Below are 14,146 nucleotides of genomic sequence, written 5' to 3'. Positions count from 1 at the left end.
CCACTATTATGTAGGGAATAAGGTGCCATTTTAGATTTGCCCCTGGCAGGCTCTGTTAGAGCTCCTCGGTGTGTTTCTGACCTCTTTCCTCTCAACCAGTTGGCCTACCTGGGCTAACCTTGACTTGGGCCCTGGGATGGGCCAGCGCTATGATGCTGCAGCCTCATGTAGCAACTGTCCAAAGAATCCCTATGAAAATAATTTGAAAAGTTGTGTGCAACTAATACCTGGTAGAGAAAGTGAGGAGGGTAATTGATGCCTTCATGAAGTTCCCATAATGCCTTGCATACCCACTTCTCACAGCTCCTCACTGACCACTGCTGTGGTTAGTTTCCAGAAGGCCTCATTACTGTTATTATTAGCCATAGCTAATTAGATAGCCTAGTCCCAAGGCTGTCATAGAGACAAAGAATGTGAATCATAATACAATATGTTGTAGCCCATCTCTGTTGAGGGAGGGGGATTTTCCTGAGGTTTCTCAACTCAATCAAATGTGGAATTTGTGTTCCTCCACTTGTGAATGACTCCTCACAAACTGTGTTCATCCATCCACATCTGGGTAGTGAGGAACTGCTGCTTCCCCATCCGCCTCTGCTTTCTATTGGAGGGAGAGGGGGAGGGAGGGAGGTAGATGGTGGGTGGAAGTGGGATTCTATTCAATCCATTAAGTGGGTTTGCGAAGGACAATGCAGGTAATTCAACAGGACTGTAATGTGATCCCGGTCAGGCCACCAGTGGCTAGGCTCTCTACAATCAGGCCTGTTATGGAGAAAGATAAACAACCCCCCCCCGGAACACAAACAGTCCAACACTGTGTGTCCAGCTCAATCACAAATAGGCCTTCTGGACCACTCATTATTTACTGTGTTTTGCATTTTCTGCAGCCAACATTCCTATTGTGCTAACTATATAAATATCCAGAATCAGACATTGTACAATTTAGCCTCCTGATTTGCACTCTGTATATGGATATAATGCACATTTCCAAGTGTTATTACAATTCTGGAGAAGCCTACATGTTTTTATGCGCCATTAAGGATCTCATAAGTCAAGGCTGGCTCCTTACCTGTACTATGTGTTACTGACATAAAGGAGTCTGGTCTATGTTCTCCCTAAACCCATTGCTCCCAAATTGATGATTTTCACAGCTGACTTAATTTGTTATATTAAGTAGGCCTATCTTGTATTATTTGTGTTTCCTGGGGCTCATATTAGCCTGTAAATAATCCTGCCTCTGCTGATATGAGACTTTATTCATATCTTTAAAACCACCTGCTTAGAAATCATATGACACACCCCCACTCCTAGTAAATGACGTGGTATTGGTTTATTAGCCTATAGAAAACATCTAGCACAGTGTTCATCCCAGACTGTGTCCCAAATGGCACCCTATTCACTATAAAGGGCACCACTTTTCACCAGGGCCAACTAGTGCACTATATAGGGGATATGATGCCATTTGGGACATAGATTAAAGTGATAAACACCCCATAGCCCTTACTAGTTAAGCCCCCCCCCCTCCTGACTGTTGTCTGTGTGTTTTCAGATCACCACCAAGGAGGAGGTGAACTCTAAGCATGCCACCTCTATCAAGACAGAGCTGGAGCCTGAGACCTTCAGACCCAACCTCAGTGAACCTAGCGAGCTGCTGGAGGCACAGCAGATAGAGAAGGTAATAACGCACAATGGCTTGATCCATACCCGTTGGCATATTGATGCACTAACACTGATTGTCAATAGGCTGCTTCCTAAAGAATCGTCATGATTGACCTTCAGCCAGAGGAGTGCTGGCCCTCCCTGGGGAGCTATCTGTTTAGTGACAGCAGGTTCTTTAGCCTCATCAGAGAATCTCTATGAATTACAATACTGGGATGGTTGGGGTTTTCAGATAAGGTCTGTTAGGGTTTTTAAATGGATGAGGTGGGGTTAGTCTTCAGGAAAAAGGCATATTTGCATGTAGGCCTATAGCTGTTGGGGAAAATTGATTCTTGTTAGGACATGCAACGAAGGAAGGAGCCTTAGAATGTGTGTGACTAGCCTGCTATGCTCTTATTGTAGGTCTCTCTGTGGTCGACACTTAAAGCCTGTTCTCCTGAGACTGTTGTGCTCTGGGTGTGTGGAGCTCAGTTACTCTCTAACAACCAGCTGTGGGAAAAGGTCACTGCAGCTGTAATGGACCATTGATGTCTGTGGCCTTTTCTCTCTTTCATTTCTGCTTATTTTCTCCCCCCCCCCGGTGTCTGCCTCTTTTCTCCAGCTGGCCAAGAACCTCCCTCCCCGTACCATTGGGTACCCATGGACCTTGGCCTATGGCACCACCAAGCATGGCATGAGCATCAAGAGCCTTTACCGGGCCATGCAGGGGCAGGACACCCCCGTGCTGTTGGTCATCAGGGACAGTGATGGTGGGGTGAGTGGGACAGCAACACTTCTCTATTAGGCCTGAGTTCAGATCTGTGCACGTAACTCAAATGTGTGTGAAAGTCTTCCATTAACATCAATGCATAGTTTATGCGAAAGTGTGAGACAAGCACGCTCATCTGAAGTTAGGATTGAGCCTTTGAGCTGTAATAGATACCATGGTCCCATACTGTCTGTTTCCTGACCTGGTGTGTTCTGGTTGGTTGTGTTGCTGCAGGTGTTTGGTGCGTTGGCGTCCGAACCCTTCAAAATCAGCGAGGGATTCTACGGCACGGGAGAGACCTTCCTCTTCACCTTCTGTCCAGAGTTTGAGGTAGGCTGACCTCTCTGATTGGTGATTCTCTTGACAGTGAAGAGCTTATGTAAGATGGCATGAGGGTTTGTAATGATATATCTACACAGATGGTGACGTGTGCTGTTCTGTGTTGACAGGTGTACAAATGGACAGGTGACAACATGTTCTTCATGAAAGGAGATATGGACTCCTTAGCTTTTGGTGGTGGAAGGTACGTACCTGCTATTCTTTTCTTTTTTTTTATGTAATTTTTTTATTTAGCATTAAACTTTGAAACTGGGTTGTCAGTTAAGATGTTATGGTTAGTCTACATTGCACAGTCACTGCTAGGTGTGTTCAGAAGAGTAAAATGGCGCCCATAATCTTAAGTTTATCAGACCAACGCTAGAATGTCAGAACAGACTCACAGCATGCATGTGATGTTCTTGCTGTCTGGATTGAGTCTCTGAAGATGCTGTGATGTGTTTGTCTTGATGTGTTTCAGTGGTGAGTTTGGCCTGTGGTTGGATGGAGACCTGTACCACGGCAGGAGTCACTCCTGTAAAACCTTTGGCAACCCCATGCTCTCCAAGAAAGAGGATTTCTATATACAGGACATTGAGATCTGGGCTTTTGAATAACAAAACCCACCACAGGAAAAAAGAGAAGGACTAAACATCCCTACAATGGCAATGTTGTCTCAAACCTAACTGCACATCACCACCCTGCTCCAACCCACTGTCTGGGGCTCCCAGGACGGAGCCAGCTAAAGGATGCGTGTTGTGCGTTCATACGTTACTACTGCAGTTATAACAGAGCTTTTCTTTGTGAATGACCTTGTGTGTATCTTGTTACAGCTGTGTGCAGCGTCTTTGAGGAGGTGTACTGTCCTGTGCTGTACTATACTGTGAGGCATCAGGGGATGTGTGGGTTTGTTAGAGACCGTAGGGACGCCTTGTTGCAGAACCAAGGAGGAGCAATCAGATTGCTTTCTCTGGCCTCAGCAGGAGATGATGTCGGCTCAGGTTTGTGATTGATTGAGAGAGCGAGAGAGAAACTGCCGTAGTCCAGATTATCTGAATTTTGAGACACTCAAGGAACCCCGCCCCTCAGAACTTGGTTGAAGTCAGTCAGTAGGATGTTACTATATGTGGTGTTCCAGGCCTTTAGTGGAGAGATTCAGTAATAAAATAAACAACATGCATTCCTTTGTTCTCAGAGGAGACGGTTGAACCTAACATAGTTCTGGTTGGTGTTCAAAAACTGAAGGAAGACTCTCAGCAGGATGATGAGGACACTATTATGAGGGTAGGAAAGTATTTACATCTTTGGTTTACTTCTGAGGCAAGAACTACGTATAGAGTGTTGTGTATTGTAGTCCTATTGTTCACCATCATAGCAAACACCATCACAGCACATAGCTAGAATCAGAATATTACCCATCGTTGTACTAATAATGTTCTGTTCAGTGGGTGTACTACGTGTGAGTTCAGCTACCACCGGCGCCCCTCAGGAGTCGTGTGTACTGTTCGTAGACAGTAATGTGTTGCAATAGATTTGTGGAATATGCAAATTACTGTCATGTGACCTCAAATAATCCAGGTTGGCGCTTTTCCTCGCCTGTCCGTGACTCTTTATCAGAGAGGACTTGTAAAGCTTTCATGTCTTGATCCACAATTGCTTTTCTGGGTATAATTTGAAAAGCCTGAGACGTGGTTAACTGTTTTACATGCATATAACAATTGTATATTATTTATATATATATATATTCATTATATATATATATATAATTAATTATATGTTGCAGTTGTGTGACAGTGATCTTTTTGTGCTGATATTTCAGCTGTTACAAATATGTATATTACCCTGTAAATTCATGTTAAAATAGTGGATTTGTTCCTATATAGAAATACATATATGATTGGTGGGTTGCTTCTAGCACTTGAATCCGGTCTAAAAGCGTTATAAACCAGGTTCTTAGACTTCTAGTAGCAGTAGCTGTACAGTACTTTTTGTTTAGAATCATAAACATGTTAACTGTTAGTAGAAAGCTTGCTGCTATAATATTAAGGGTAAAGCTAAACTAATGCTATGTGTAACTAAAGGGGAGTGTTGTCCGGGAGTGAGGAGGCTGAATGTCAAAGAAGAATTTTACTTTCATCACAAGTTCTGTTGAGTGGTGAGTCTTCATTAGTTGGTAGACTGACTGTTAAGACTGTGAACTAAGAGAAAATATGTACATTTAAACTTCACAGCAGCTTTCCTTCCCCTTTCTGGTCTTCCACACCAGTATCTATGGAGTCACAAAGAATAACATGGATAAGTCCTCCTAATTATTTTACAGGAATACAATGTATTATTGATGTATAAATAAATAACAATAAAATTGTTGTAACCTGGGACATGTTTGTATTGCTTTCAAATCCCCCTTCCAGCATTTGCGCTAACTTTTTGATTGTGTATTGAGTGCCACCTAGTGGACATATGTATTAGTGCATTTCAGGACTATTGGTCATCACCGGAGTAACATTCTAGTTTTATTGAATAAAAAAAGTGGGTCGATTGTAAAGATATAACATCAGTTTCCAAAGGAAGAAATTTAACTGCATAATTGCTAATTTATTAAACAAAATACAATTACAAGTAAATATTCTCACACACACAGTGTGAAATTCTGTCATGAATTCCTCCCTAAATGCTGAAGAGATGGATGGGGCAGTGGACCATCGGTCAGGGATTTGTTTTGTGGCTGAGCTACATTCAACTATCTCAGCTCCTGAATCTGCTCCCATCTCATTGTGCTATTTGTTTCTGTTGCAACCCTCCCCTCAGGAGGGTGAATGTGTGTGTCACTTGTGGTTTCTAGACACTGCAATCCTCAGACAGGCATTAAGTCACGCTTTTATTCCAGCAGGTGTTCACAGCTGAAGAATTACTTTTTAAACAAGTACCAGAGATGTGGGGGGAATTCCCTTGTCACAATGTGTAAAAACCCTTTTTTAAAGGCAGGAAATCTATAACTTGGCGAAAGTTAAGGACAGGCGATCTGACTTGAACCAATCAAACAGTTTAATACATCATTTGATTGTAAATGTACAAGGAACATACTTTTTCAGAACAAAATAAGGACACCGTTTGGAATAAGGGTAGACAAACAGCCAACTGTGTTTTTTGAGCCGTCATTCACACTCCGCTTCGTGTGGGGGAACCAACTGTGTAAGTGCTTCGGGTTGAAAGAAGTCATTGGCATGAAGAGAAATAGAAGACAACCACAGTAGTTTACAAGCAGGACGAACATGTTTTGTCCTCATGTTCAATTAGCAGCAAAGTGGTTAGACAGACACCTGTAGTCAGTCCTGCTGGTTATTTGGTCAAATTTGCAATTAAGAGTTGCTAACGCAAACCTCTTATTACGCATTGTCTGTTACACTATGTAAATGCATGGTTGTGATGTAAATTCTGAATATACAAGGCATTACTAAATAATTGTCACCGTCAATTTAGACCTCGTCCTCAGAAGACGTCCTATCATTGAGCAGACCTTTAGGCAGCGATAAAGACATATGATCAAGGTCAAAGGCTTCAGCACTGAATAATGGTCACATTAGAGACCTGTACGGCATCCCTGTTGATAGTGATTATAGGATGGTATAATATTAAAGAGGCTATACAGATCTTTTGCCTCTAGGGGTGCGCTTGAGACAAAAGGGATCCCTAGCCTAAATGGATAGAAACAATGTCCAGAAATTACATCATTGGACAGAAAGTGGCATGCCTCCCCACACTCAACGAGTAAAAGCATAAATTGTTGGCCTAAAACTAAGTGGTTTCATATAAATCATACATACAGCCAAAATGACTTGACAGTTAACTACACTTTCAGAGTGTATCTTTAGGTCACTATACTGTTTGTATGTCATGTCACCATTAAGGCTGGTGGTGTGTGTGTTCTCCACCAGGGGTCAGTGATGGCACTGCTCAGTAAACGTATTCACTAGAAACTAAATGGAAGAAAACAGGCAGAAACAGAGTAGGAGACAACCTGAACTTCTTCGTATTCCATTGCAAAATGTTTTGCTATGTTTGTGCACTAATGAATACGACCCTGTTGTCTAAGGCTGGTGTGCGTTCCACTGGGTTAGGGCTCAGATTAGAGCACTTCTCAGTACACCAGGTACTTGAACTCAGAGTAGATGAGGGGAAACATGACGGTACAGGCGCGGTACAGGATAGCTCCACTCGTGAATAAGGCTCGGGGTTTGGTGAACCACGACTCAGACTTGAAGCTGTAGTAGATGGCGTACAAGGCCACGGCAAAGAAGTGTCCAATCAGAGTCATCGGACGGGGCGTCAACCTGGGAATAGAATGGATTGAGAGCCAATTAAAACCATAGACAATTGATTGATTGATTGATTTTGATAATTAATAATAGTAGGCTGCCCAATTCGGAGACATTATTTCCATTGTGATCCTCTAATGTCAATACAGGTGCATATACAGTATACAATACAGGTGCATATACAGTATACATTTATATACACTGAGTGTACAAAACATTAGAAACACCTGCTCTTTCCATGACATAAACTGACCAGGTGAATCCAGGTAAAAACTATGATCCTTACTGATGTCACCTGTTAAATCCACTTCAATCAGTGTAGATGAAAGGGATGAGACAGGTTAAAGAATGATGTTAAAGCCTTGAGACAACTGAGACATGGATTGTGTATGTGTGCCATTCAGAGGGTGAATGGGCAAAACAAAATATTTAAGTGCCTTTGAACGGGTATGGTAGTGGGTTCCAGGCGCACCGGTTTGAGTGTGTATTGCAACGCTGCTAGGTTTTTCACGCTCAACAGTTTCCCGTGTTTATCAAGAAAGGTCCACCACCCAAAGGACATCCAGCCAACTTCGCACAACTGTGGGAAGCATTGGAGTCAACATGGGCCAGCATCCCTGTGGAATGCATTCGACACATTGTAGAGTCCATGCCCCGACGAATTGAGGCTGTTCTGAGAGCAAAAGGGGGTGCAACTCAATAATAGGAATGTGTTCCTAATGTTTTGTACACTCTGTGAATATTTAACATACATATTTTTTGAATGGGGAATATTGCATTGACATACACAGTCAAGGATCAACTGTAAGAGTTTTGAAGTGTGTCGAACACATTAGTGAGACTCACACTGAGAGGAGACCAATGGGACCGTTGACGCACTCCCCACCCAGCTTGAAGTAAAGGAAGCATGCCTTTCTCAGCTGGTGGAGAGAATCTGAAAGACACAAACACCAAACAGCTCATATGAATATGCATGTCAGCCATGAAGGAGATTATGCTAAATGGTACAGTATATCTCAGTGTAGTACCCTGCTGGTAAAATACACAGCTTAACACTAAAATTTATTTCAGCAGAAATTATGTATGCTGAATATTTCCTAAATGTCCCTCTCTGTTTGCTATAATCGCCCTAGCTAAGTGTTTAGTGTCAGTAATTTGCGGTATACGGACATCTACTGAGAAGAAGTACTGGACCGTTAGAAAACAAATGATTGAAGTAGAGACATTGGGAACATTTTAATTAAAGCCTACAGGTATAGTGCATTATAATGTTATAATGCACCAAAAGACTTGGCATAACCACATATGACCTTATTCTATCCATCATGTGTTGGCAGGGGATAGTAAAAAGGACAGAGAAGGAGACTCACTGTCTGTTGCAGCAAACAACTCGTACAGGGCTTGAGCCAACACATTCACCACAAAGGAATGTGATGACTTGCGTTCCCAGTGGAATTTTTTCTTTGCCTATTATGAAAAAAATAAAAAATAACATGTTTTCAATTTCAGCCTTATACAATATATCCTGATATTGCTCTGTAACTATTCCTTTGACTACTACAACACTGTGGATTACAGAAACAATATGCCCTGTGCCACATATAAAACTCCCTAACGTTCTGTGGTAGCAAGTGATTGCAATGTAATATGGACCCACATTCCACAAAACAACAATACACATTCCAACCAAGGCCATTCAGACAGTGATAATGTGTGTGGCGGAGTCTGGTCTGGTGGAAGCTGACTCAGGACCAGATATCCCTCTTGTCGGCCATTCTGTCTGAACCCATCTACTGCCTATCCCTTCTCTGTAATACCCACTGTCCAATCATTAACATAATACTGACTGTAAGTCACTCTGGATAAGATGACCAAAATGTAATGGAAATGTAATAATCATAAGAAAGGGGGATGAGATTAGGGATGTGAGTTTACCTGGAGCATGGCTGTGTTGTCGTACAGGTCAGGGATGTTCTTCATCAGGCTCCTCCAGATCAGGACGTCGTTGAGGGCCACACTCATCCCTCCTCCGGTCAGAGGGTGTCTCATGTTGTAGGCGTCACCCAGCAGGAGCACACCTGGAACAGGACAATGGCCCATGTTAGCCCCAGTCCACACCTCACTAACATTACACATTTACACTGCTAGAGGGACCATATTTTTCAGCAAAACATCTTATCTGGTCAGGCTTTCAATCTACTTCAATCTACTAAGATAAAATAATATACTGTTAATGATCATAACAAATGGAGCAATGCAGTTGGTCTAATATTTATTTTGAGGGTTTCAAGGTTTATTGCTGGTTTAAAATAAAACATTGATCTACCATGCTATAATGGTGTGATAGCCTCCCCACAGCCAACATTAAACTCTCCAAGTATGTGTTCCAAATGGGACCCTATTCCATTTGCCCTTTGGGACACAGCCCAACACTGTGGTCAGTACTAGTGTCCTACCTGGCTTGTTGACTGGGGACGGAGGCAGGAAGCTTGCTGGCATAGACCTCAGCCGGTCATTCTGCAGAGCCACCATGAACGGCTCCTTTAGGTGTTCTAGAGAAGAGACAACAGAGTCAGGTCAGAGGTCACACATTCATCACCACAAAGATGGGTGGATAAAGAATTTAAATCAACACAGAGTGAATGTCAACCTATAATGCCATATTTTACTCTTCGTGTGTTGAAGCTCTCAAGTACATATTCATGTGGGTGCTTTACATTGGTGGTGGATATGGTTAGTTTGCCCTTAAGTCTCACGAGGCCTGAGGCCATCCTTCCATCCCTCCATACAATGTAAAGGATGTTGAACACATGGGAAAGCTATACTGTTTAAATCTCTATACTGTATACCCTAAATTCCATACCTGGTAGTTGTGGGTGTATTTTCTCAGCCATGTACTCAGTGAGGTTCCTGGGCATCTCTCCCCTGATGTCCACCAGCACCCTGGTGTCTGAGGAGGAGATCTGGTAGATGAGGACAGGGCTGGGGTTAGCCAGGACCAGCTCAGCATGGTGGGGCTTGAACTGGGGAGAGTTCTGACCACGACCGGAGAGGACAGAAAGGAAATACATTAGTCTGACTGCGTTTTATGAATTGTTTGTTTGGTTGGTAAAACATGTCTGCTAGCCTCCCAAGTGGCGCAGTGGTCTAAGGCACTGCATCGCAGTGCTAGCTGTGTCACTAGAGATCCTGGTTCGAGTCCAGGCTCTGTCGCAGCCGGCCGCGACCGGGAGACCCATGGGGCAGCGCACAATTGGCCCAGTGTCGCCCGGGACGGTTTGGCCGGCAAAGATCTTCCATCGCGCTGTAGCAACTCCTGTGGCGGGCCGGCTAAACCGGCATGGCGGCTTATTAGACAGAGTGATAATTATAACAATTGAAATGCTAATCCTTTGCACATGAACGCTCACTCATTCGGGAACAATTGCAATCAATATATATATTTACGCTCAGTGTGTCATCGGGATCTCTGTTGAAAAGTTTGTTTCTGTTGGAGAGTCTTTCCGTCCTCTCTCTCTCTCTGTCGTGGTTAGAATGGATAGTTCAGAGTGACATTCATTCATGTCGTTATAGAATAGATGTTTCGGCGGTTGTTGGTCTTCGCGTTCAATGATACCGAATTCCTAGCTGCAGACTAGTAATTCATATCAAAGACTTGTTCTTATACTGTCGGTATCAATAGTCTAAGAGTTTAACCACGTGGTATGGTTCAAAAGATTCAGCCATCTACTCAAACCTTGGCCCTCTCGTGGTAAGCTGGTCTGCAACCTTTAGCCATCTCGTAATTGAGGTAAGCTCGGTCTCCTCTCAAACCTTGGGCCTCTCGTTATCGAGGTAAGCTGGTCTGGTGATAGAAAACTAGGGTGGGGGTTTTATTCGGAAGAGCAGAAAAGGGCCTGTCCCAGGACGCAAGACCATAACTGTGCTCATGGGCGGTCCTCTGATTTAGTTAAACTCCAAAGGGAATTGGAGTTTCCTTCATTAAACAGTCCAAAATCACATTACACAATTTCACAAACAGTATCATCCTCACTCATATCTGAGGCTATTGTATAAACAGCGTTATGGTAATGTGGCCGCGTTGTCTCCCATGAGTTTCACAAAATTGTACCAAACGGACCAGTTCGTAGCTGGATTCTTCACCGATCTTTTATACCTTCTCCAGAACATAATTGATTATGTAGATAAATTCCGTTGGTCTCTCTATGAAAACTCACTCTCTCTCTATACTGTGGCCATGAGGAGATAATCCCCTCCAGGAATTTACGACCTCTCTGACCACAGCAGCCTGGTTGCAGGAGACAGAGAGAGGGGGATGGTGCTCGCTGTACCCAAAGAGTGCAACGTCATGACAGCGGGCATTGTGTCAAGAAGCAGTGCGGCTTGGTTGGATCGTGTTTCGGTGGACGCATGCCTCTCGACCTTCACCTCTCCCGAGTCAGTATGGGAGTTGCAGCGATGAAACAAGAATAACTACCAATTGGATACCACGAAATTGGGGAGAAGAAAAATATATATATAAAATATTAAAAAGTGTCTTCTAAATGGCATATGTTGGTTGGTCGGTCGATTCATTGATTTGCTCATTCATTCATTCAACATAATACTTGAACAAACCTTCATGATACATCCAACAAAGTGAGAGGAGGTCTGGGCCTTCCCAGCTACCAGGCTCTTCCTGAACTTTGAGAAACAGCCGTCAGCTACGACAGTTACTGCTGCATTGACCTCCTATGGGACAGGTTAACACAATTACATCAGTTAAAAACACATCTGTTACACTGCTTGTCTTATCAATGGATCCTGGTGAATTGCTAATCAATAGGTGTAAATACTGTCAAGTGTAATTGTAAGTATCACCATGGGGCTATTTTACACAGCAAAGGCTATCTGGAGAGTACCAGAGTATAAGCTGCATCGCAAGCTTAGAGTTGACCTTTGTGTCTCCTGTCTCCTTGTCCCTGTACTTCACTCCTGTCACACAGCCATCCTCTTCCTCCAGGCTGGACACGGTGCCTTCTATGAACGTAACACTAGGGGAGAGCAAAGTACCAGTTATTAAGAAACAGTAGTTATAGTGACGGTATTAATAGACAGGTTCTTCTGAACACATGACCAGACCAGGAAAAACATAATCAGCCTATAAGAACTAAACCCTGGAGTTGGTCCTGGTCAAGTAATGTGGTCAGGAAAAAACATGTGGCCCTAGTGATAGTAATGACATGTCCAACAGGTATAGTGAAGGTTCTCTCCCAGCCTTACTTTGGCTCAGCAAGCGCGGCTCTGCGCAGGCCCATGATAAAGCGCCCGTGGTGAAAGGCCCTGCCACACTGGATACTGCTGTCTGCCTGGGGATATGGGATCTCCACCTCTGTGCTGCTCTCGATGTCATGAATCACATAGCCGTTCACTACGTGGGCATCCAGCCCCTCCACTGAACCTGAGAGGAGAGCCCAGGGTTAGGCAAGGGTGATGAAACACTATTCATTATTCCTTCAACTCAGGTCTTTAGTCTGTGGCATTAAGGAATGTCTTTACATTACATAGGGACTTAGGTGTCTTTGCTACAGTTTGTTTGGTCCCACTTTAAACAAACAACGTTTAAGCCCTATATAGGTCCTGCAGTGAGCCTTGCTCGTTGAGCACATTCAATGCAAGGGCTTGTTGCGAGTCAGCTCATTGGTCGTTTGCCCCACGCTATCACCTTTTTACACGTAGACCCCACACTAAAAGATCTCTAGTTCATGCTGCAGAGACCACTCACCCTCCATTCCCAGTTCTCGCAGGGCCCTGTATCCACCAGGCTGCAGCAGCTCTCCCACTATCCTGTCAGGCTCCTTCAGGTCCCTCTCTATCACAGTGACCCTCCGGCCGTCCCGGGCCAGCACCGCAGCCATGGTCGACCCCAGGACTCCCGCCCCTACTATGATCACATCCGGCTCCTGAGATGCAGGAGAGTCCCCTGCTGCTGGGGGGCTCTCCATGCCTGAGGAACACACTCTTTTCCTCCTGCCACCTCCCTGTTTGGAGAGAAAGCGAGGAGGGTGGGGGGAGAGAGAAATGAATTCAGATCATTAAATTGGCATGTTCATGGTACTTTGCAATGGTGTTTGAAAATGTGTATGGGTTTCCTATAACAAAAAGGCTTCATTAGAGCTGTTCTGCTAAATCTCAAACAATTATGAACATTCAATGAATTGTTTGAGATTTAAATAAATACATAGATCGGCAGGTTTCAGTTGTACTTACCCATAGAAGGTTAAAAAAAACTTAAGAGTGTCTTTGCACTATAATTGGACACTATTTTATTGTGTATAGTGTATAATGAAGTAGGCCAACGGGTGAGAATAATAATCGTATTAATCTTGCTTATTTCTTGTTTTTGTTCTTCAACAGATTGCACAGTTATTATTACTCACCTTCTTTGACGCGCTCTCTCCACTCCTGTGCCTGACAGCTGAGGGTTTCGGTATAAATGTATTGATGACCGGTAGGGATAATAAAAGTTCAAGCGGTAATTGTAGAATTTGGGGTACCTTGAATGTATGTCCGTGGTACCTGACATAAGATAGCAGCATCCCCACTGCCAAGAACACTACAGCCGCCAGGATTATCTCTTTGTGAGCAAACTCCAAAACTGCGTCGCATTTCTTATAAATGTAGGTGAAACTTGCAATTCCAAGAAAAGTCCACATCTTTATTCTATTATTATACTAGGCTACTTGAACTGAATAGGCTAACTCATTCAATAAATTACCACTGCTCAGAATGTTTCCTAACCTATAACCTGAAACTAAATTGCAAAAACAAAAAGCAGCCGAGATCATGGAATAGAATCAATTGCGCAATAAAATCTCATCACAGTTCAGCAATTATTATTTCAAAAAGAACAAATATTCTATTTCAGTTACTTTATCAGATCGTAGGCCTAGTAATATTTAAAATATATATATATCCGTTAATCCAAAAGAAAAGTATTCAAAACCATGACAATTATTCCACCCGACATGTCAGATGGTTTCAAGGGATGCTAAATATTTTATGATAATGAGATAGGTACAACCTCGGTTCGCAGGTTTGGTGTCCGGCCCTCTGTATCTGAACCGTCCAA

The 14,146-nt window shown here is 43.3% G+C and overlaps 2 protein-coding genes across 9 annotated transcripts in view; one reads left to right on the top strand and one right to left on the bottom strand.

Moving 5' to 3' along the window:
- Positions 1-5,097, top strand: part of LOC139564143 (oxidation resistance protein 1-like) — a 200,090-nt gene extending 194,993 nt beyond the window's left edge. For all 8 annotated transcript variants that reach the window (XM_071383368.1, XM_071383365.1, XM_071383363.1 and 5 more), the window contains 5 exons: positions 1,547-1,672; positions 2,258-2,410; positions 2,639-2,734; positions 2,854-2,927; positions 3,201-5,097. In XM_071383368.1, coding sequence (XP_071239469.1) covers positions 1,547-1,672; positions 2,258-2,410; positions 2,639-2,734; positions 2,854-2,927; positions 3,201-3,336 — 585 coding nt within the window. In that variant the 3' untranslated portion in view covers positions 3,337-5,097. The remainder of the gene's footprint in view (positions 1-1,546; positions 1,673-2,257; positions 2,411-2,638; positions 2,735-2,853; positions 2,928-3,200) is intronic.
- Positions 5,098-5,746: 649 nt separating this feature from the next.
- sqlea (squalene epoxidase a) lies at positions 5,747-14,080 on the bottom strand. The gene is made up of 11 exons (XM_071383371.1): positions 13,455-14,080; positions 12,800-13,055; positions 12,298-12,475; positions 11,972-12,068; positions 11,653-11,766; positions 9,899-10,070; positions 9,492-9,587; positions 8,971-9,113; positions 8,406-8,502; positions 7,882-7,969; positions 5,747-7,050 (listed from the first exon to the last, which is right to left on the bottom strand). Exons 1-11 carry the CDS (start codon positions 13,728-13,730, stop codon positions 6,858-6,860), a joined length of 1,710 nt encoding a protein of 569 aa, XP_071239472.1. The 5' UTR covers positions 13,731-14,080; the 3' UTR covers positions 5,747-6,857.
- Between the last annotated feature and the right edge of the window lie 66 nt (positions 14,081-14,146).

Source organism: Salvelinus alpinus, chromosome 35, assembly GCF_045679555.1.
Source record: "Salvelinus alpinus chromosome 35, SLU_Salpinus.1, whole genome shotgun sequence".
NCBI classification, from domain to species: Eukaryota; Metazoa; Chordata; class Actinopteri; order Salmoniformes; family Salmonidae; genus Salvelinus; species Salvelinus alpinus.
The sequence above is the reverse complement of the archived record's forward strand: the minus strand, read 5'-3'. Positions and strand labels throughout refer to the sequence as shown.

Excerpts from the sequence above, each read along its gene's own strand:
- sqlea (XM_071383371.1), bottom strand. The coding sequence starts at position 13,730 with ATGTGGACTTTTCTTGGAATTGCAAGTTTCACCTACATTTATAAGAAA. Across the intron at positions 10,071-11,652 it reads TTGTTGGATGTATCATGAAG|AACTCTCCCCAGTTCAAGCC; the intron begins GTTTGTTCAAGT and ends GGTCGTGGTCAG. Across the intron at positions 9,114-9,491 it reads GTCCCCAGTCAACAAGCCAG|GTGTGCTCCTGCTGGGTGAC; the intron begins GTAGGACACTAG and ends GTCCTGTTCCAG.